The sequence below is a fragment of the Microchirus variegatus genome, assembly GCF_963457635.1.
Source record: "Microchirus variegatus genome assembly, chromosome: 16".
NCBI classification, from domain to species: Eukaryota; Metazoa; Chordata; class Actinopteri; order Pleuronectiformes; family Soleidae; genus Microchirus; species Microchirus variegatus.
Genome location: NC_139817.1, coordinates 9,440,712 through 9,464,174, shown reverse-complemented (window position 1 = coordinate 9,464,174; position 23,463 = coordinate 9,440,712). Strand labels below are relative to the sequence as shown.

The following is a 23,463-nucleotide window of genomic DNA, read 5'->3' as shown; positions in this document are numbered from 1 at the left end:
GCTATTGTATAGTCTTATTTAAATGTGGTTCGAAAATGGATTAAAATGAAAAGATAACAGTTGGAACTTAAATGACACAACTACTCTGTACTGCACTGGTATTTATGCTTCCGTTTATGACCGTGTGTTGCCACATGCATGAAGAAAAAAAGGACTTCAAATTCAAATAGTATATTACTTTATTTACCTGAAACCACAACCGCAGTAATGCATGTATACAATCATTACTAATCATCAATAATGATCGTCTTTTTAATTATTATTTTTTTTTTATCTTACATATGGTTAATATTGTTCTTCGATCAGGAGTTGCTGAGGGGGGACGGGGGTGCGACACAGGCCTCCCTCCCCCTCACATTAGATCACAGTTTTACAGCAGTTATTAAAGATATACTGAATGATGACGGAAGGAATAACAGCAATAATTATCAGAATGACGACAACGCAGAGGCAGTAAGGAAAAAAACAAAAAACACTGTCGTATTGCAAGAATTACAAATGAGCGTCAAAGTCTGCCGACCTCACTGCAAAGGAGTTATTCAAAATGGAAATGGCTCGGTGATGATGGGCCTACGATACTTAAAGGGGGAGAAGGAGGGAAGAGGACAATCAGATAAGAGAAGGAAAGTAGAGCACAGTCAAGTTCAGCGTGAGTCGACGCTCACGGTCTAATATTGTGCAAATTACCCAAACCGTTACGTTTAAAAACAGTGATCTCCCCTCATGTCTACGATATAACTATCATAAAACCGTCTGTAAGTCGTACGAGTATTATACATTAGAATCTATACATTACAAATTGCAAAGCCTACATACAGCGGCGGAGTTGCATGCATGATTTTTGTACGCGGATGTACAGCTAAGACTGTGTTTTTAAAGAGTCTCTATAACACTACCATTTTTTTTTTTATCATGCAAGAAGGGATGTTGAGGGTGTTTGGGGGGGAAACTTCCCTGCACACAAAACTGGAAACTGGAACAGTGTGGTATTGATATAGCATCTGCACACAGAGGTATAAGTGTGTAATAAGTGTTTTTGTGTTGTGGTGAACGGCGGGACAGTTTTCCAGCTCGACAACTTCTACAACCTCTATTATGTTTGGTCTCATGACTGTGAAAACATGTCCTGTATATTGTTGGTGCAACAACAACACGCACACACACTGCTGGTCATCATGGCGTCGGAGGTGCGTGGTGTTGCGGTGAATACATACTGTGTGCACCGAGAGGCCTCGGGGGGACTCCGGCCTTTGAGTTCAACTCTTTAAATATTGTGTAAAGTTGTTTTATGAAAGCCAACCTGAAAGGAGAGAGGAAACACTTCATCAGTATAAGACAGGTACATATACGGTTATTTACATTTGCACACTTCCATTTTGTGAATAATATGCGAGTGTCAGAGTGGTGAAAAGAACAGCACACGGTGACATTCACGGTGATTGCAACTCAATAGAATCAACTCTGTCCCTTTCTAGATTTTAAGTTGTAGTAAGGTGACATTTTGTGGAGTAGGAAAAAAAAAAAGACATGATACTCACTCTAGTGACAGGGAGCCAATGGGAGGCATTGTGGAAGAAAGCACACAGTTGTTAACGCGGAAAACACAGTGCAAACACACCCAGGCTTCTCATCGCAAACAAACATGCTATAGACGAGACACACACGGGGGGGCTTGCCACACACTTAGAAAACTCCATACAAAAAAAAGAATAATAATAATAATAATAATAATAATGATTTTTGGGATTAGTGCAGTTGTCTGTACGGGCTCAGCTCCAACATACATAAACACAACCACACAGTATGGTTACCCAGCACTAAACAACCTCTAAAAGATAAGAAAGCCTGTTAAGTCAAACACACACACACACACACAACATCGGTTTCACTGTATAGTGATTATTTCCTGCCAGTCTTTTTTGTGCCAAGAAGACTCGAGCATTCGTATGTCTGAAATGATTTGTATTCAAGTATCATATGAACATACAAAAACACTTAACGTGGATGATGTCGACAACCACCGGAACCTAAAATCGTTATCGAATAAAGACAGAAAACACTTTGATTCAAAGGGTTCAAGAATGTATTTTGTTGTTTTTTTTCCTTTAAGTAAAAAAAGAAAACATTTGGCTTCTCATTTGCATTCCAAGTTCATTTGAAGTACTTGTATTGGTATTGATTTCTCAAAATCGTTTAATATTATTGTCCTTTGAATCAACATGGAGACGGAAACTGACAATGCGTCATTTCCCAATCAGTTCTGTCGCCAGAGCAAATAAAGTTAATGACGTCAAAAAAGGAAAACACAATGCAAAACAATATATATATATATTCTTAAAAGTGTTAGGCTGAAGGAATATTAAGTTGTTTGTTTTCTGCACGAGCGAATAGGGGCACACCTCAGATGTTACACATTAGCAAGACCACTCAGGAAAAGCATCTAGAGATGAGCAAAAAAAAATATCTTTTATCATATTGAGGTAGCTGTGCTCTGCCTAGTGCAGAAAAACTGGCTTATGTTCAAATCATCGTAGTAAAAAAAGAAAAAAAAGAGACATCCATGAAGTTAATTTAAACTCTTAACAATGACGGGGGGAGGGGTATACATTAAATTAGAAATAAGAAAAACCATATACAGTCCATGCTTGGTCACACGGGGCATGCGGAGTTTTGCTTTTCGTTTTTGTTTAAGCGGAGCATTCAGACGTTCGCACCCAGACCTTTCCCCGTCCTCGCCTGCCACGCACACGCGCAAGTCGTCCTTCCTCTCTCTTTGAAACACTTGTGAGTTTATACTGAAGACACAATGGTAAACATTAGAAAAGAAATCAAGGCGGTATGTCTAAGCCACGCTGGTCAAACAATTTACAAAGCCGTTTAAAAAAAAAAAAAAAAATTGCATAAAATAGTGTTCATTTTCTGTACAGAACAAGAACCTTTCCGATATCTTAAATTTTCTTTTTCATGACAAGGGAATCGAAGCAAAAAAACTAAACAATCTACTGTTGGTACTGTAGTGACATAAGACAAAAGATATTCCCTAAATCATTTAAAATATAAACCTCAAAAAGTCAATATTGACATTAACAAAAAAAAGTATTTTTTTTTTCCTTTCAAATCAACAAAACCAAGTCCACAGCTGCAGGAGTGACGGTCTTCTAACACTCGCAATTAAAGCCTCGTCTATTCACAGATCCTATTCCCGACTCAGAACAGGTTACTTCTCAATGTTAACATTTTACATTATGTGTTACATCTCATGTGTTAATGTTGGTCCTTCTCGTACACACGTGGTGGGGCTCGCACAAGCACACACTAAACTCTACAAACGCGTGCTCACACACACACACACTACCTATGCACATGGGGGTCGGGGGGGGGGGGGGGCAGAGAAGGAGGAGGGAGGAAAAGAGTGATGTGGTGGTGATAAGGAAAGGGGGGCGGGAGGAGGAGGAGGTGGGTGGAGGGGGAAAAAAAAAAGTCAAAGTTGTGCTCAAGTCAGTCAAGACCAGAACATGTCGGCCATGTTAGTGTCGGAGCTGTAGATCCAGAGGACCAAGGGGAGGGAAACGGCCACGAAGGGCCAGGAGATGCCCTCCATGCATGCAGACAGGGAGCATTTGGAGCTGGCAGGCTTCTCCAGCTCTTTACCAGGCTCCAGGTAGTTCCTGGCGGCGAACTTGAGGAACTCGTCCAGTAGGATGACGGGCAAAGAGATCTTGAGCACCATCAGCCACTGTATCAGATTCAGCGGTGTGATCTGGAATATGATCTGAGAGGGAGAAAAACGGGAGAGGAGTCACACCACAGGCGTCTCTTTCAATTCTGTCACATATACTACCAATTTAGCTCCAAGCTTGACTGCACTAAAATGGAATCATCTCATGGTAAACAGTCGAGTCATTCCCATAGACTGTTCTGGGGTCCTTGAACAAATTTGCTGAATTTTCCCAACCTTTTAGTTAAGATGTATGTTTAAAAAAAAAAAAAAGTATGATACTGTGATTTGGGAAACACTGCGTAGTCTATAAGGAACATTTCTCACTGGTAGTGGCTCCACGTAGAGGATCAGAAAGTGAAGAGACATGGAGAGGCAAATGGCTCCCAGCAGCCACACGTTCTCCCACGGAGGCATACGCAGCAGGGACTGGTTCTCTGACACACTGAGGGAACAAGGGCAAAAAAAAAAAAACTTTTGTTAACAACACCTTTGAAGAAAGGATTTGGAGTATGGGTGTTTGTTCCTGGTGACTAAAGAGCAAACACCTTGCTCAAAACACCCACCTGTTGAGGGCATTGCACATCTCAATGGTGACCAGCACAGACAGGGCCATGGTCATAGGGTAAGGAGACTCAAACACCTTGCAGTCCATTCCCTGGAAGTCTGGATTTTCTGGACCACACTGAAGGAAGTGGCTCTGTAAGAAGTAAAAAAAAAAAACAGACTTGTCATGTCACCATTTGGGGAAAAAACCTTCTGCAGATTAATTTAGGTTTTTGCTTTTGTGTATTTATGCTTAATTAACAGTTGTTTGAATGTAGTTCTTTACCAGCTGGTAAAAGGTAATCCTTGGTCCGTCCTCAGCTGCAACAAACCACCAGGCAGCAGCACCAACAGTAGCAGCACCCACGTAACCTGGTGAAGCAGAGCAAAAACACATTGTATAGTTGCACACAGTGACACAGACTCTTGCTAGCATAAACCTGAGAAGACCACAAACTGTAATTACATGTGAGGGGTTTACTGTGTGTGTGTGTGTGTGTGTGTGTGTGTGTGTGTGTGTGTGTGTGTGTGTGTGTGTGTGTGTGTGTGTGGCTCTGCATTAAAATCAAGCAAGCGTGGCAGCTGTGAGCAGGTGCCAATTGCTAGTCTTTGTACTGAACAGGTGATACTGTTGACTTGATTTAACCAGCAGACTGCTGCATGTCAAAAGACTTCAGCCAATACTTGAGTATTTAAAATCATTACAAACTTCAACCCTTACATCCAATCGCTAAGTATCTGAAGAAGAGCCACCCAGAGATGAGGGGCTCGCGGGCGTTACGCGGGGGTTTGTTCATGATGTCCAAGTCCGGCGGGTTGAAGCCGAGGGCAGTGGCGGGCAAACCGTCAGTCACTAGGTTGACCCAAAGCAGCTGAACGGGAATGAGAGCTTCGGGGAAGCCCAGAGCTGCAGTCAGGAAGATGCTGAACAGGGAGAAGAAGAAGCACAGGGTTTGTCAGAGGAACCAAATTACACAGGAAACGGATGGGGGTTTATATATCTATATGTAGACCATTAATGCTTACCAGACAACTTCGCCCACATTGGAAGAAATTAGGTATCTGATGAACTGTTTCATGTTGTTATAAATGGCTCTGCCCTCCTCAACTGCAGCCACGATGGTGGAAAAGTTGTCGTCAGCCAGCACCATCTCAGAAGCCGACTTGGCCACAGCTGTGCCCGAGCCCATTGCGATGCCAATCTCAGACTTCTTCAGTGCAGGAGCGTCATTGACTCCATCACCAGTCTGAAGGGAAGATAAAAACCAGAGCAGGACTCATTAATTATCTCTTGATTATCAGTGTTTCTCTTTATACAAGTGTATCTTAATAGGACTATGACTTGAAACCAAGTCCTTTTTTTCCTCACCATAGCGGTAATCTCATCGTAGGACTGCAGGTACTCAACAATCTTGGATTTATGTGAAGGCTCGACACGGGCAAAGCAGCGGGCCTTGACCACAGCTTCTCTTTGCGCGGCAGGTGAAAGGTCATCAAACTCTCGGCCAGTGTAAGCCATGCTGGAGACATCGTCGTCCTCGCTGAAAATACCAATACGTCTGCAGATGGCCACCGCGGTTCCTACAGTGGAAATTAAAGTACATGTTTAGAGGCATTGTTTAAGCTTTCTGGAAGTGTTCTCTACGTAGATGTTCGTCTTTCTACGCACCCTTGTTGTCTCCGGTGATCATAATTACTCGGATGCCTGCAAGACGGCACAGTCTGATGGATGCTGCGACTTCTGCCCTGGGAGGGTCCAACATGCCCACACAGCCGACGAACGTCAGATCGGTCTGGAAAAACAAACTGCTGCTCAAAAAAAATATCTCAAAAACCAAAACCTTTAGCAACAACTGTGTGAACGATTTCGGCTCTTACCTCATACTCAACGAAGCGGGTGCAGTCCTCTAATGCCAGTTCATTTTTGCTCATGGGGGTGTCTCGGGTGGCCAGAGCCAGACAGCGAAGGGTGTCCCTACCGGTTCCATATTCTCTGATCACAGACATTAGCTTTTCTTTGATACCAGGGGTCAGCGGCACCTTGTTGTTGCCGACTCGCACGTGTGTGCACCTGTCGATCACTCCTTCGGGAGCGCCCTGTTAGCAGACAAAGACAGGGTAATCAGGAGAAGTGTAAGAATGATGATATGCAGGGCTGAATTTGTTCATATGTGGGTTTCAACTGTTTTTGTTAATCAGTGGGAAGGAGATACAAGAGAAAAGCTAAATTAAATCACATCTCTGCAGTCAGTGTCAATGTGAATTTCTCACCTTTACAAACATCTTGCCAACAGAAGAGCGGGCTTTGTTCGGAGTGCAGTACACAGACATGGACTTCCGGTCTCTTGAGAATTCCAGGGTGAACTCTTTCTTCATGAGCTGCTTTATCACCTAAAATTACAGCAAGACACAATTACAATCAACACTTTCTCCTCCTCTGTTTAGAGTTAGGAGTTAAAAGAAGTCAAGCTAACATACCGAGTTACAGGCGTTGGCGCGCTCAATCTTGGACAGGCCTTTGATATCTGTATCAAATACGTTCATCTTTTCTACGAGGCACGTCAGCGCCGTCTCTGTGGCCTCTCCCACCTTCTCATACACACCTTTTGTCTGCACAAGACAAAGAGTATTAACTTAAATCAGGAAATCCGGAAGAGGTGAGTGTGTGATAGCCATCATTCAACACCAACCTCATTATAATCTAATGAAGAGTCATTACAGAGAGCACAGATAGAGGCCAGCTCCACCAAGCCATCATACTGGGAACATCTGACGGTTTTGCCCTCATGGAACCTAAAGAAAGGAGTGTTTTAGGTGGTGTACATCAAAACCAAATTTGACTGATGATTTTCATGTGAAAGCACAGGCTGAAGACATGGAATACTTACACTTCTCCATTGGGGGCATATGTAGAGCCTGTGACATTGAATTCCTTCAGTGAACAATGCTCACCCTCTGCTTGGTCAATGATAAACATCTAGAAATGACACATTTTGAGGCAAAGTATTAGTAATCAATAATATACACTTAGTGTTTCTGCATAAATGCTCACTAACCACTGTGGACAATAAGCATGGTGGCAAAGGCAGTCTGCATGCAGCAGGTGGCAGCAGACAGCCGTCCATAAAAGAAAAGAAACTTAATGCCACAAGTACATTTGAACATTTAACAGGGTAAAGCAATGAAATGCTGATCCAAAGCAGACACTGAGCTCTCTGGAGGGGAAGGTCCATAAATGTCATCTTACAGGAAGGCAGACGCAGCGTTCCAAATGAAAACACTCGGTACGGGAGTGAATCACATCAAGATGTAAATAGTTTGACCTTGATTGCTCAAATCTGTGGGGATACTAGTTATGGTCATTTGGGAGGATTTATAAAAACATGTTTAACCAGTTTCTGTTGAAATTGAATCATTAGAGGTATCAGAAGCCAAGACAGAGCTCAACATTTGAGAAAGGAGGAAACGCAGGGTTTTTAGAGGTTGAAGGACAAAGGAATGCTCACAGATTATTCAACATTTGTACAATTGTTGGTCAAAATTGGGAGGGTCAGGGCAGATTGATAAACTCGCATTACAGATGTGGTCAATTACGACACATGCATGTCTGTGCAGTCTTGTTTGGAGAGGGGGACTTTTTTGTGGATTTCACATGTGCATTAATCACAAATTTTTCTGTTTGGTTTTGGTACATGAAGCCTTTCAAAGCCACTCAAAATTAAGGATGAGCAGAAGAAGAGGAGACAGCAGAAACAGCAGAGAGAGAATATTTTAACTCAAGGTCAGTTATGCAACTCTACTGCTGGTTCTGCTGCAAGTGACTAACTACTGCATACAAATCAGTATGCTGCTTAAACCACAAGGGGGAGGAGAGTGAAACGAGCTGGGAGAACAGGAGGAGCGATGTGAAGACCAACAACATAAAAGGCTGAAGGACAGGGCTGAGAAAAGATGGAACAAAGAGCTGCAAGGTAAAGACAAACGTAAGACCAACTTACATGCTATTCATTGGTCATATAAAACCCCATCTATTTCTTCTTTGCTTTTACACAAATGTATTATTTAGTATCCTCTTATTAGCTATTTAATATCAGCTGTGCGCACTGCTCAGTAAAGTCCCAGTGTCAACAAAAGCCTGTCGTTTTATTGCCCAGTGACAAATTTACACTTGGAAAAAAAAGGAAGGATCAAATACGTCTGGAAAGTAGCCAGCCTTTGCTCCGTCTATGTATGGCAGCTGTTTTAAAATTCTATTTATTTTGTACATTTCTTCCAGTTTGAGATGCCAAATTCCCATTGCACTGCAGACCTTTCACCCGGCTAACAGCACTTTTTCCCAAAGGAGGATGTGACTGAGTCATACGCTGCCTCGGTAGCATAGGGAGCCACATAATTAAGGGACCATAACAACTTAAAACACTAATTGCTGGACTCAACAGAATCTTGGGAACAACAAACCATGATGCCAAGTAGAAAAACATGCATTTAGAAATAGAATGTTAAAAAATGGCATATGAATAATCTTAACACTGCTTACACATAAAACAAACACATCTAAGGCAGCAAAAAAGTGTCAAAGGTAAATAGATTTTTAATGACTCATGACTATTATGTTTATATAGTATACAATTAGCTAGTTAGTATGTTAATGGGAAAGTCTGACCAAGTATAATGGCTTTACAAGCTGCAAAACTACATACTGTTGAATCTTGTTGCATAAGCTAAACAGCTTCATATCAGGTGAACTGAGCTGAATGTTGAAGGTTAATGAGCCGACTTTAAATGACTGCTATCAATAGCAACAATACGCCATCAGGGACATAAGCATGTATATATAGGACTTTCTAGTCACGGATGGACTAAAAAAAAACATTACCTAAGGCAATTAAATGAAATTAAAGGTTTATTTTTAACCTATAAACACCAGAATCTATTGTTTTAACTACTCATGTGAAGGCTTGGAAAAACATGGGCGACATGTTTGTTGTGCAACCATCAAGCCAAAGGAAAGTCATTGGAGTTGAAATGTTCATGTTCCAATGTTCTCATATTAGTTTCCACATGAAAAACCCAAAAGGGAGGCGTCAGGTTTCTTATCTGTGTTCATTGTTCTCTTACCCTGCACACAGACATCTGATTGGTGGTGAGAGTGCCTGTCTTGTCAGAGCAGATGACAGATGTACAGCCGAGGGTCTCCACAGAGGGCAAACTGCGGACAATGGCGTTCTTCTTGGCCATGCGGCGAGTTCCTAATGCCAGGCAAGTAGTGATGACAGCAGGCAGACCTGGAGAAAGACAGCAACAGAGACGAAGAAGAAGCGGAAGAGGGGAGAATGAAGACGTATGTGAGAGGAGATAATCGAATCGAAAAATATGTAGACGTCCATTTATATTTATTATATCAAAGCTCTGCAAATTCATCCATATTATAAGGCTTTATAGCAATTTAGCAGCCTGGAGAGCCAAATGATACTGGGGCTCTCAGAGCAAATAGCATGTCAAGGACAGGCTTACCCTCAGGGATAGCAGCCACTGCCAGAGCCACAGCAATCTTGAAGTAGTAGACGGCGCCGCGAATCCAAGAGCCTCCATGGACAGGATCATTGAAATGTCCAATATTGATGATCCACACAGCGATGCAGATCAGTGAAATAACCTTGAAATACATTCAAATAAATACAGTCATTTAAGATTCTGAACAAAAAAAAGCATTTTGACAAAAAAAGGGAATGATTTAACTTCACAAATAACCTTGGAAAGTTGCTCTCCAAATTCATCCAGCTTTTGCTGCAGTGGCGTGCGCTCCTGCTCTGTTGCTGCCATTTCATCCCGGATTTTGCCAATCTCTGTGTTGCCACCTGTGGCTACCACCACACCAACCGCCTTACCAGCTGCGATGTTGGTGCCCTGAGAAGGACACATTAGAAAGCATTCATGTTCATTCATTAGGCTTACGGACACATGGGTGAGACTAGTATAACGACATTTGAGAAATGTGTCACAAGAGGCACAGGTGTCAAAACAAGGGGCAAGAAACAACACGCAGCATGATTAATTCCTTTCCAGTACAAATTACTGAAACAGTGGAAAATGGCCATGGGGGTGTATTCTACCTGTTGCCTGAAAGCACATTTCTTTTGTAGGTGTGTGTGTACAATGTTAATCCTTTCAACATATTAAGGACTGAAATGGCAGGTGACTGTTCAGACATGAAGAGTTTTGTACAATTAATTCACGGACAAGACAAAACTTGCACAACGTAAAAAAGGATATTCAATATTTTTCCATTGATGCTGCCATGGTAGACTCATAAAGAAGATAAAGAGGAGAGGGGGGCGGATTTAAAAAGCATAAAATAGCACTGTACAGCTGAAAATGTTCTTGTGAGTCACTCACAGAAAAGAGCATGTTCTTCTTGTCCTGGTTGACAGCACGCGGGTCAGGCACAGGGTCAGTGTGTTTGATCACAGACACAGACTCTCCTACAGGAAGAGGAAACAAAACATATGAGGGGGAGAGAAGTAGAGTTCCCACGCAGGAACGATGGTGGTTGTGGTGGTTGATTGACATTTTGGACAGATGTGTGGAAAAGATTTTAGCAGCTGACAGAACAGGCCTGACGGTTACCAAACGCTGCACTGCCACACTGCCTTTCAAACCACATGTCTGATGCAGGTTATGGGGAGCTTTCACTGTGCGCGATTGTGCAATTATCTGTGCAAGGTCTGATAGAGTGAGGCGGGGAGCATTTGACAGGGATTATGGCCATGAATGGGGAAAAGAAGAGAGGGAAAAACAGCAGAAATTCTAAAATATCCCCTGGAATTTGCTACCAATTAAGGCAGCAAAGAAAGACGAGAGAATAAAGGACGTTTCGCATAAACCCCTGCTCTCCTGCATTATCCATCCTAAGGGTTCTCCTCTTACTTTCCATTTACCTCACCGACCAATTATCCCTCCATAGTCATCTTTGTTTTGTTTCCTTTGAACCAAATCATTCATGTCTTTTAGTATATTTATGTATCGAGAGAGCAGTGATTACTGTAACACTACTAGTAGAACTAGCCGATATTCTTCATTTACACAGGGTGGATCAGAAAATGTGGGTTGTTGGAGAGAAATATGCAATACATGTAAACAGAGAAGCTATAAGAGAAACATTTCAGGATATTACAATGTGATAAGTTGTAGCTAGAAATTTCCTAGAAAGTACCTATGTCAGAATATTTTCCACTAACACAGGTTTCCAAGATGGCAGCCACTCAAATCAACAGTAAAAACACTCTGTTAGTGTTGTATTTGTTATTGAAGTCGGACAAACAACATGCAGGCATAAAAAAAAAAGAGGTAAATCATTTATGACGGGTCTTACCTGTAAGGATTGACTGGTCTACCCTCAGTGTGGTCGACTTGATCGAAGTAAGCCTGATGTCTGCAGGCACTTTATCGCCAACTGTGGACAGAAACGACAAATCAGAAAAGACGCATGACACCTTGTGTGACTGGAAAAAGTTAACAGAGTATACAAACTCATTATTCCAAGCAATAAAGAAAGAAGAGTCACATAAATCTATAAAAGACTGCTCTCATGTTAGAGCACAGGATAATGAAGCGAGAAAATACTTGAAGATAAAAAGTTAACATCCAATACACCCCACACATACATGCGGGTCTCACAAATTAAATAACCTGCTATGTTCTCCCAACTCATGGCTTTCAAGGGAGTCACAAAATGTCATGCTTAATTTATTTGCTGGGGAGAGGATGCGAGAATCAAAAAATCTTCATGTTCAACTCTTCTCCTGCACAGATTGCTGCTCATTCTTTCCACTGACGCTAAGCTTTAGCGAGCCCCCAGTTAAACAAATGTGAAATTTGGATATACACCAGATTCCAAACAAGAATTTCCTTTGCAAAAATGGACAAGCACCATTAAAGCCACTCGTGTGTAATAGCTTTGCTGACAGGAGTATCAAACAGTCCGACTGCTTTGTTAGCAACAGCTTGAGTAATTCGTCTTTGGTGCACTCAGACACCTTTGGTTTTCATATAAAACACTTCTGTGTAATGAGACAAATGCAATATTGTAATGTTAAGCGCTGTTTAAGATAGATGACAATTTATGAAATATTACCCAATATTTTTCTTTAAAAAAGTACTATAAATTCTTGTACTGTTTGTCTTCCCTGCATAATATTGTGTTATTACTGTTAGACTATGGCGCAGCTACGGGTCCCCAGAGCACCCAAAACTGATGGCTGACATTTTAATGAAATTCTTAAGCACAATGGAAAATGCCACTCTTGAAACATTACTTTCACCTTACAGTAAGACATCACAACATCTTAAAAGGCTGAGGCTAAAAGCAATAAAAAGCAATGACACACAGGCTCTTAAAAAGAGCCCTCTGTGGACAGTTGAGAGTGGCGACGGTCATGTAAACCAACCCGTGGGCCTCTGCAGTGCCCTTCTGAGTGGAGAGCAAGAGGTGGGGGGGAAGGGGGGAGAGAAGAGACTGAGAAGAGGGCTTAGATGAGTCCGGCAAAACACACGTCCAAAAATGGGAAAACTATTTTGATCAGTTAGAAACATGCTGTTGGATTTGGGGGAGGGGGAAATTATATGAAAAAAACTTCAGGTTTTAAGCAAGGAGAAACCGCTTCACGTCATACGCGCTAAAATAGAAACAGTATGATGTCTTCTTGTTCATTCATTCCCACTATTCTCATGAGTTTGTGGCCTTGCCAAGAATACAGACACTGAACATAGGAAATTCTCAGAAGTGTCTTCCATAAAACCGATGCCCCATCACTGTAGTTTCATGGTTTGCTTACACTATAAAAATATTTAAAACACCTATCTTATTACTGGAACATGTGATTATGCCGAGTGCACGACAAGTGGAGCTTTTGGACTGTACCAAGTGCACTACCAAATTTGGTCTTCCAGGAGAATAGAGGCTGTCAAAAGCATTTCATCATCACCTGCCTGCCTTCAAACTCCACCCCCCCCCAACACACAGGAGATAGTGGAGAAGATGAACAAGTATGGCACGCAGGAGGACAGAAGCGAGATAAAGAACTGCATTTGCTGGAATTAATAAAGACTCAAAACCCTGTGGGAAGATTCCTTGTCCAAGTAGTCACTAATTAGAAAACCTTCTACCACTAGTGTATAACTTGAAACAGTAGGGCAGCAATCAATCTTTTTCATTATCTATCCTATTAAACTCAAACTACTCCCTTAAACTTGTGAAATTGCCATGCAATTATCAATATGGCTGAAAGGGTTTGGTGTAAATTAGAAATCATCCTTCTTTTCGTCACAAAAACCAGGCTCTTAACTTGAGATTTATCTGGGAATGAGGGGGTCAGACTACAAGAAAAGAGGGTCATTTTGTAATCTCTCGTGAACAAAGGACTTTATCTATTTCCTTGTGTGAAGAACGAATGTCAGGGCGCATACATTGGAGTGATGACACCCACACGTCCTGTAATGCTAATGGGATACAGAGTCACACTATCCAGGGTCTATGTTTCCACCTTCACCCTAACAATGCACCAAACCACTAATCCAATGCGACTCAACACTCCTTAAGAATCTCAAGAAATATTAACCGCAAAGGGAAATTATCCACAACAACAAGAGATCAAATCAACATAACAGTAAACACTGCATAAAACAACACCCAACTATACATCATGGGAGGTCCAGTGAAAATGAAGAGGTCTTAAGGGGGTTGTGTATATTTTCTCTCCCAGAGACTGAGGCCCCAGGATGTGTTAGCACGTAGGCTTGCAACCTTCTGGGACCTTTCATGAGGTCGTACAGCCCTCAAGAGACTCTCCACCCCCTTATGAATATGGGGAAAAAAACGTAATAATGCACAAATATACAGAACATGACATACTGTAATTTCAGTTAGCTGTCAGCTGTGTGAGAGGCAGAACAGACGGAAACACAGGAAGCACAATAGAGGCATAGAGACAAATAGCATTAGTGTTGACAATAAACAGACTATCGTTTGTTTTTTTTCAGCGTAAGAGGATAATTGGCCATATGGCCATCTGGAGTACAAATTATTTATTTCTAAATGTTACCTGGCACCTTTCTGTCCCACCACTAAAAAAACACAGTAACACAAAACCACCAGGGACAACAAAGCTGATGAGCCTCGCATATGATAAGCATCGGAGTAGACTACGACATGTAAGAGAAAGAAAGCAGGAAAGGACATGCTTTTATTCTTTGTGCACAGGATGTTGATGTTAAAATGGTCAAAGGCATCACTGTAGCAATAAAGAACATTTAGCACAATGACAGACTGCACGCTGAAACAAAAGCAAGTCAAAAGGAGAGCAGAGACGAGAAGGAGCGTCAGACTCTCGTGAGCAGAGTGCTGGCAGAAATTTAAACAATGAGTCCTTTCAGGTTTTTAGCAAAGCTAAACAGTGAATAAAGGGCCCATTTGAGTTATTCTGACATAAGCAACACAAAAACAAACGGAAGAATTAATCCATTAGTTGTTTGATCCAGAAATAAAATGTAAAAAAAATGATGATTAGTGTTTTTTTCCCTGTTATATGGAGCCGAGAAACAAGAAAATAATAATAGATTTAACAATTAATCGTTCCAGCCCTAGTATGCAATAAAATCAGATAGGGATATTGCTTTAAATTATTTTCTATGACCTTTTTATGTTGTTGTTTGTAAAAAAATAAAAACAGTTGACATATTTTATTTACATTAAACTTGTTGGTGCAACATAGCCTCGAGACTCAAAGGTGACTAAAAAGAGAGCAAGTACAGAGGAGTAAACATGGCGATGAAAGGAGAGAGCATCTCGTCTTCTGTGTAGTTGAGAACGGAGGGGTATTCCAGATCTGACTTCCACTTCCACTTAATTGCTATAATGCAGTATGTTCAGCTGGTGACAGTAAGATTATCAGATCTCTAAATCTAAATGTACTCCTGAGATATAAACCATACGCCGAATCTGACAAGACATTTTACAGCCCAGCATTTTCACTCATCCATTAGCCATTCTGCAATGCTTTGGCTGAATGGTTGGTTTCGCCTACCATGGCGAACAAAAACACATAAGTAAATGTAACTGCGTAACCTCTTGCAGATGTCAATTCCATATTGTGCAACTCTAATCAACTCCATCCTCATTACTTGTGTGAGCTCAGAGGCCCATTTATCACGTTTAAGACCATATTTATGTGAACAGCTTGCTACCTAAAGCAGGTGGACTTGTTTGATTCACACACTGTCCAACTACAACGTTTAAACTGGCATACTGAACGGCCCTATGCAACTCTTTATATGGCATAATAGTTGCTGCAACACGTACGCCGGTTCTGCTTGAATTATAACAAGTTAGAAGTGTTATTGACAATGTCAAGTGCAGGTCTTGAGATTCTGCTCTCTCATAAAAGGACCATCATCAATGAGATTGGAAAATTTAAGCTTGATAAACTGAGCATTACCACAAACCTAACTTTATGCTTTATTCTTAACCACTTCAGAGTATTGCTTCCTTCAGGTAAACATACATTTATCTTTAGGACTGGAAATTACAGAAAAAGTAATCAATTATAAATGGTTAAATTGACTGCAAACTGTTTTGATGATCAATTAACTTGGGTTTCGAATAACATTCTGGCTTCTTGAATGAAAATATGTTTGGATTTCTTTGCTCCTAAAACATTTAAAAGATGTGACCCACTTGAGGTTAAAGAAACACACATTTGACTAAATTTTCGAGAGGAAATAACTCATAAATTAACTAGGAAAAAAGACGGGGATAACTTTGTCCTGAACTTGAATTCTCAATATACAGATTACATCAGCTTTCTTTATAATTTGATATTCAAGTTCAAATTTGTGCTGAGCAGAGCATAATTCAGCTGCTTAAGAGCACTCATGAGAGCCATCAGTCGGATTGCCTTCAGTTAACCAAGATTAAGAATGAGTCTTTGCTTTCATGCTGTTCTCCAGGGTAAAATCATACAACAGTGCTGCGTTTCTCTTTTTGTCTTCTTTCTTTTGTTTGATAAGGGGAAAAAAAATACCCATTGCAAATCCGCTCACTTAGTGTAGCTAAAATGCATTAACTGTTTATGACGTGAGCATCACTGCCACCTTATAAATCCTGCTGAATTTAATTCATTAATCTAGCAGACAGTTTAATAAGACATTGTTAGTAGTCTATCAAAGCGTGATGAATCGTAGAGTACTCTCTCAATAGCCAAAACTGATGTAACCGACAAAATTGTTGGTTGTTACAGCCCCGCAGCAATGACTCTGAAAGACCTTTGCTGTAGCTTCAAAAATCAATTACAGACAGAATATAAATCTTTTTTGTGACCTTTGTCCACCAACCTCTGCTCTGTGACAAAAGGCAACACAGAGCAGCATCAGTAAGAGACAGAGCGCACGAAAGAAAAGTCAACCAAAGAAATAGAAGGGTCGGTGAGGGACACTGACAAAGGCAGAGCAGTGAAGCAAACGGCATGAACACGTGTGCCCCAGTCGAAGATGAGGTTAGCCAAGAAATGTTCAGACCTCTGCTCTTGTATTACATAACTGTCTTTCTTACTTGCTGTTACCATTATGCTGAAATTGTCCTGGGAGACGAACAGGATGAGAGGATCAGCTGTGTGTCTATGTTTAGACTGTGAGAAGAGTACGTCACAACACTGTTGACGAGGTATACAGCACTGATAATCAGTGCTATGAAGCTTTTTCAATCACCGGTAGCATCTGCATGATGAATTACTGAAAACATCAACTCAGTTGGCAAAGGCTTTCACATAAAATCTTTTTTATGGGACCTCTCAAACTGATTTTTCTGTTGACCAACCCTTTCACCTGCCAGGATATCATTCAAGGAAGTGAGAACATCAGGTTTAAGAATACATTCTGTCTGAGGAGTGCAAGTCTAACATTCTCCCATCTTACCTGCCACCTCCACTATGTCTCCAGGCATAATGTCCCGAGCCTTGATTCTCTGGACGCTCTTCCTGTCCTGGCGGTACACCTTCCCCATCTCTGGCTCGTACTCCTTAAGTGCTTCGATGGCATTTTCTGCATTTCGCTCCTAAACGGCGGGACGAGAATTAGGTTTTTTATAAATGAATTTATTTCATACAATATTAAGCATCACATTGGATGGAAAAATTGGAGGCAAAGTGTCTTCCTAGATATGCGGTAAACTCTACAGCATGGTTAGTCAAAGTAGAAAGCTGAGAGCCGACTTCACTTAATCTTCACATAAGCAAATGGGAACAAAAATTAACTCAGTTCATAACGTGACATGGTTTTGGAGAGCCCGATATAAAGCACATTGTTAACGTTGAATGTTACCTATTTTAATGTTGTGGCTGACCTTTGTATACTGAACTTGCCAAAGCATGGAATCATTCCTGACAATAAATCCGAGATATTTCGTTTCCGATCATCAACAGAAGCTGAAATCTTATTTTCCTTTAAGAAAACAGTTACTTTTTTGTGTTAATGGTATAATATTTCAAATCCTGCAGCTTTGGTAACATGTTAATAACTATAATATGCCAAGGGGGAACAGATGAGTGTTTTCCTTGTTTATTATGATAGAAATGGACACGCCAATTTTCTGAGAATATGCTGCCCCCATTTGTTTGGAGTATGAATTCAATAGTTGGCCAATTCTTACAAACAGCTACCCTTTAAGCGCAAGCTTCCCCCTGTCCAACTACTTGCTCTGAGATTAGACGGGTGGCTGGCAGCACTAATCCGAACATGGCAAAGGATGGAGAACAAAAGCTCAGAATATCATTGTCTTTTTTTTTTTAAATAACAGCAGGAACAAAACGCCATTATCATGGCTGCCAGCAAGGGCGGAGGTTTATAGTCCTAAATTACTTTGTAATTCAGTTGAAGGTTATCCTATCTTGGTGACAACAGAAAAGCAGCAGATGCCTCCCTACATTTACATCACATAGGCTTTGTTTGCATAAACCAAAGCAAACAATCAGGCACTTAACGACTCCGCATTTACAAGCCTCAGTGAAACACCAAAAAGCATGTTCCGTTATCAACAAGACAATTCATCAGCAGAGATCCATCCAACCCATCAGGTCTCTCCTTTGACTAAGTACTCAAACACCAAGGGGACTGTTCTGCAAATGGGTTTATTAGACATTTATCCCAAGAGACACTTTCACTAGAAGAGATGCACTTCTGACCTTTGTCATAGTAGGAAAATGATGTCTTCATGATAGGTAGACAGCTCTTTAAACTCTGATCATACTGGCCAACAACAGGCCAAATAAATAACACTCAGGGGTTTACCAACTTAATCCATTTCCTTTTAGAAATATGTGTAATAAACTATTTTAATCCATATTTATTGCGAAGACTTTGGCTATGCTGACCCCAAAACGAGCATAAACAGACACATGGAACTGCAGATTAACGTGGCGATTTTTGGGTCAAACTTGATTGATATCTAAAATAAAGACAGTCGTCTATTTTCTGTGCGACTCCAATCATGACTTTTACTGCATTTGGTTCAAGCCCTATAATTAATGTGTATGTTGACAAATCAATACTGCTCCTCAAAGGAAGTGAAACTATAAATTCTGAGGGAAGGTCTCGACTCAGCTGGTATACGCAGTATGATTACACAGGCAAAGAAATACAGGCCACATTTCACTCCTGCAGACCAAATTTTGCCTTGCTTGGTTTCCAGGTAAAGGCCAGGGTTACTTTAAAAAGGTAGGTTAATAAATGAGGAACACATCAAGTGAGTAATTGGAGCAGGTCATGGTTGCAGCATTTCTGCAGGATATAAAGTGTGCTGTACCCTTGGCCTGAATGGGAAATGTTACATTCAAGATTTCTGTCTTTTGCTGTCATTTCCTTAAATAAGAGTCTTCAACAAAAGAAACAAAAACTCTGTAGAGATGCATTCATAAATGTGAGGTATGTTTACCTGCCAGACTCCTACAATGGCATTTGCTATGAGAATAAGTAGGATAACAAAAGGCTCCACAAAGGCTGTAACAGTCTCCTCTCCTTCCTCAAACCAGGCCAGCACCTAAAAACAAATCACAGAAACAGAAATGAACAGTTAAATACATTTACAAATGCCTATTCATGTGGAAGTGCTGGAACAGGGATCATTGCAGTCCTGACCTGGGATAAGGTCAGTCACTACACAAAGAGAAACATTTAAACAGCTATTTTACTCATTAAGTTGCATTTGTTATTTCAGCAATGAAGGGTTATTTTTTCAATATATTGACTGAACACAAAGGACTGTGTAAATCACTACAATGTGTAACAGATAATATCGGCCCACTGCGACCAAACCACACCTCGTTGTCCACATGCATGGCTCAAACACAGGGTAGAAAGGTCAAAGCTATTTTGAACTTATTGTGTACTTGTTAACTTCTAGGACAGCCAGATTGTGTGGTTTTTCCAGCCTTTTCAAACAATACATCCCCCAATTTGTAAAAAAACAACAACAAAACTCCTCCTAAATACATTTCCATTCACTTCTGTAGGATTCAATGTGAAATACTGATGATCAAACATGGCTGACTGTGTCACACATCAATGTAAAAAGTTGAACTGACATTTTATGCAGTAGGAGACGAACCAGATTATACGAGCTTCAGGCAGCGTTATTTAGTAACACTGAGGCATTGCCAACATATCACTGATCAGTCATGATTATCAGGTTTGTCTGTTTGTTTCAGAACATCATGCTATCCATCTAAACATATTTAACATAACATCCCACAGTCGCTTTTAAAAATCATTACAAAACTGGGCCCTGTACATATTAAAGTCATGCTAGGAAGACTGATAATGTAGTAGCCAGTATATCCTCTTTTTAGAATCTGTGTCAGGGGAGGATTGTCTCATAGGACTCATTTTTTTACATCAACCTATTTAATAATGGCCAATAAAATGTCAGCTTCAAAGAGTCTATCAAAATTAGTAATGCGAAATGGATCCCTGACAGTTCCTGAGCGCTGACAAAAAGTCTAATTGAATATTTGTGTCTACCTTTGTAGTGGAACTACTATCGTGCTGAAATATTAATATGAATGAAAGAGAATGTGTGATTAAGAGTATGCGTTTACTACAGCCATTGATTTAAAAGCTCTTTAACCAAAGCATCGAGTGTAGATAGAAACAGGACCATTGGATGCTGAACCCATCAGCGGAAAGTGTGAACATGCAATTACTTAAGATTTGCTTTTGTATAATTACAAATACAGATATATTATAAATATTGTTCTGGGTTGTGTCACCAAACACAGTTTCTGGGAGACTTTTTTTCCACTTTCAAACTGCATTCTTTCTAAAACTGTGATGGGCTCTCCTCTGATTCAAACAGAAAAGTTTGGTTCCTACTTTTTAAGCTCTGTTGAGAAAATAAAACTAACTGGACCACTAAATATGGAGGTGAAAAGTTCGGCGTTAACGGCGTTAAACTGGCAGGAGGCCAAGAATTTGCTTTTTTCCCACTCCACCCAGAATATTATATGATAAGATAAGAATGAATAGGCCTGGTTTCCAGAATCAGCTTCGCACTAAAATACTGTTACCCAATATGAGTTTAACAACCCACTCACAGACCTTTACTACTATCAAGAAGCGAAGTTAGCGGTGTGCAGAAATTAAAAATATGCTATTGAGCTTATGTCACTGTAACTAGCACTTTATCTATATATAAAAACTAGAGAAAGGCCCTCCCCTACGGCCTCTCAGCTTCCCACAGTATCACTTCAGATCAAAAACCAGATCTGAACTGAAGCAATACAGACATTTTTGGCACACATATTCACACAATTTTTAAACAATCCCTTATCTTAAATCTTGAATCCACATCCGTAACAACACAAAAATGTAATAATTTCATCATTGAGCCATAGCCCACATTCAAGGAATTTCATCAAAATCCTTCCTTTGGTTTTCGAGTTATGCTGCTCAAAAAACCCCCCCGACAAACATTACCAAAAACCTAACCTCTTTGGTAAAGGTAATAAAAACTTAACAACCCACACTCACACATCACTGTGTGGATATACTTACAAAGGATATGCAGGCAGCAAGTAAAAGGATCCTCACAAGCAAGTCTTCAAATTGTTCAATCACCAGTTCCCAAAGGGATTTACCTACAGGAGAAAAGTTTCATTCAAAAACACACCAGTTTCATTGGAAAAAATTATAATAATAATTGAGAGAACAAGCGACTCATTGCATGTATCATGACAAAGAGTGTACTCACCCTCCTCAGCCGGCAGTTCTGCAGAAACAGCACATTCAGACCATGGCCAAAAAAGAGGTGGACACACAGTTCAATTAGACGTCAGCAGATAATATATAACAAAAATACTTCTTCCTCTTTTTGTTAATGTGTTTGTCAACCTGATCTGTATAAATATAGTTTTTCTTTTTTTTTTTAGGTCAGTTGCATACTCACAGCAATTGCTGTATGTTCTAAATAATTACAAAATAGCCACAGACATGCAGTAGAATAGCATGTTGTGGTAGCAGTAGACACACGTGATGGAAGTTAAGCTGCTTGATGATGCCTGATCACAATTCATTTTGGAAAAAAAGAAATTTAATTATTACATTATTCAATCAAACTTTTGACATGGATTAAATATTGGCATCTGTCATAGAAAAGCTGCACGTCAGACTACTTTTAATCACATTAAAAGTTTTCTATTCAGTCGATTTCGATAATTATTGATAAATCACTATTGGATGAGTTTTGGTCATGGGTTAAAGTTGAAGAAACTGGTCATATGTGGTTTGAAAACGTATTTGTGGAACCAAAACCAACACAGATAACACATTTAAAGCAATATTGTGCTAGCACCATACATAAACAAATCGATGCCTGAACCTAAGATACATGGATAGTGAGAGAAACTAATCAGCGATATGTAACTTTAGTGAATCATTGCCCGGCCCTTTACCCAACATTTCAACACACACATCGTGACGTCAGCAGCTTCTCTATTAGCTAAGCACATCAGCACGTTACAAGCCGGTAGCCATGGCCCATTCATACATGACACAGGGGGGAGAGAGGGCAGCTAAGCTACTTGTTTTACACAAAACTGACGTCAACCAGCTCCTTACCGTTTGGTCCAAATCGCTCCCGCTGTTTCTTCACTTGCTCTAAACTCAGACCCGTGCTCTCGTTGACGTTAAAAAAGCTGTAAACTTCTTCAACCGTCTTTGTGTGTGCGTTGTCCATGGTTGACGGCCACTTGCTGGTCCCAGCCGTATAACCTCCGGTCTCCTTTTCGTCGGCGTCACCTCGTGCTTTTTAAAAACAACACAGACCACGACTGTGTGACCGATAACCGGCTCGTTAGCTAAAACACAGGCGAGCAGGTGTTTGAGGAGAAGGCACCAAATAGCGGCTCCTAAGCTAAAAGGTAGCTAAAATGCTAAAGCTAACGCTAACTGTTGGGCTCCGCTTGAATTCACCGGCTGTGCTCCGCTGTCTTTACCGTGCAACCCCTCGGCAAATCATTCATATCAACATCGCGGTCTCTGTCGGTATCCTCCTCGTATTTATTTTAAAAGAAAAAAACGTATCCCGCTCTAAATGTGTCACAGAGGACAGTTTTTACTAAACAGGTGGTAGAGTTTCAGCTCGGCTCCTCTCAACAGCTTCGCCTGTGTATTGCAGAATCACCAGCGTCCTCATCGGCACCAATCGCGTTTGTCCACTGCAGCTCTCGCGTACGTCGAATGCGGTGTTCAGTGTCCGCATGTGGAACCACCTCATTGGTTAGAGACACCGGAAATCCTTCTCTCTCTCTCACTCTCGCTCTCGCTCGTTCTATCACTCTCGAACGTGTTCTGTTCGTTCCTTTCATATTATTATTATCGTCCTATTTAATTAATCAACCAACCAATATTATATTGAGGTAGCACATTAGAGAGCCGTCTCATTAGCTACAAGCTGATAGTTGTTTTTTTGTATTTATTAAACAATGACATCCATTTAAAGTGACAATAGAGACATTAAAAAAAAAAAAAAAAAAATACAGTTTCATATTTATGTCAATTAATCCCAATTTTACTCTAAGAAATATTTCTTTTTATATTAAAAAAATGTGATTTGCCAATAAAAGAATGAATTGATACCGATGGTGATTATTTCAGAA

At 40.5% G+C, this 23,463-nt stretch overlaps 1 protein-coding gene across 4 annotated transcripts; it reads right to left on the bottom strand.

The window, feature by feature from the left end:
- Window positions 1–1,171: 1,171 nt before the first annotated feature.
- On the bottom strand, window positions 1,172–22,557 carry atp2a2b (ATPase sarcoplasmic/endoplasmic reticulum Ca2+ transporting 2b; the record flags this gene model as incomplete). 4 transcript variants are annotated; one of them, XM_083902216.1, is made up of 24 exons in its annotated part: window positions 1,172–1,300; window positions 3,652–3,772; window positions 4,046–4,163; window positions 4,285–4,418; window positions 4,551–4,636; window positions 4,986–5,188; window positions 5,291–5,511; window positions 5,634–5,845; window positions 5,934–6,057; window positions 6,143–6,361; window positions 6,536–6,655; window positions 6,743–6,874; window positions 6,955–7,057; window positions 7,153–7,241; window positions 9,383–9,549; window positions 9,779–9,920; window positions 10,016–10,171; window positions 10,661–10,746; window positions 11,637–11,717; window positions 17,231–17,369; window positions 19,245–19,349; window positions 21,362–21,444; window positions 21,558–21,575; window positions 22,424–22,557. In XM_083902216.1, the coding sequence occupies 24 exons, from the start codon at window positions 22,539–22,541 to the stop codon at window positions 1,287–1,289; spliced, it is 2,991 nt and encodes a 996-aa protein (XP_083758342.1). The 4 variants fall into 4 exon arrangements, with proteins under 4 accessions (XP_083758342.1, XP_083758339.1, XP_083758341.1 ...); XM_083902213.1 differs by lacking the exon at window positions 1,172–1,300 and having other exon boundaries at window positions 3,503–3,772; XM_083902215.1 differs by lacking the exons at window positions 1,172–1,300; window positions 19,245–19,349 and having other exon boundaries at window positions 3,503–3,772.
- Between the last annotated feature and the right edge of the window lie 906 nt (window positions 22,558–23,463).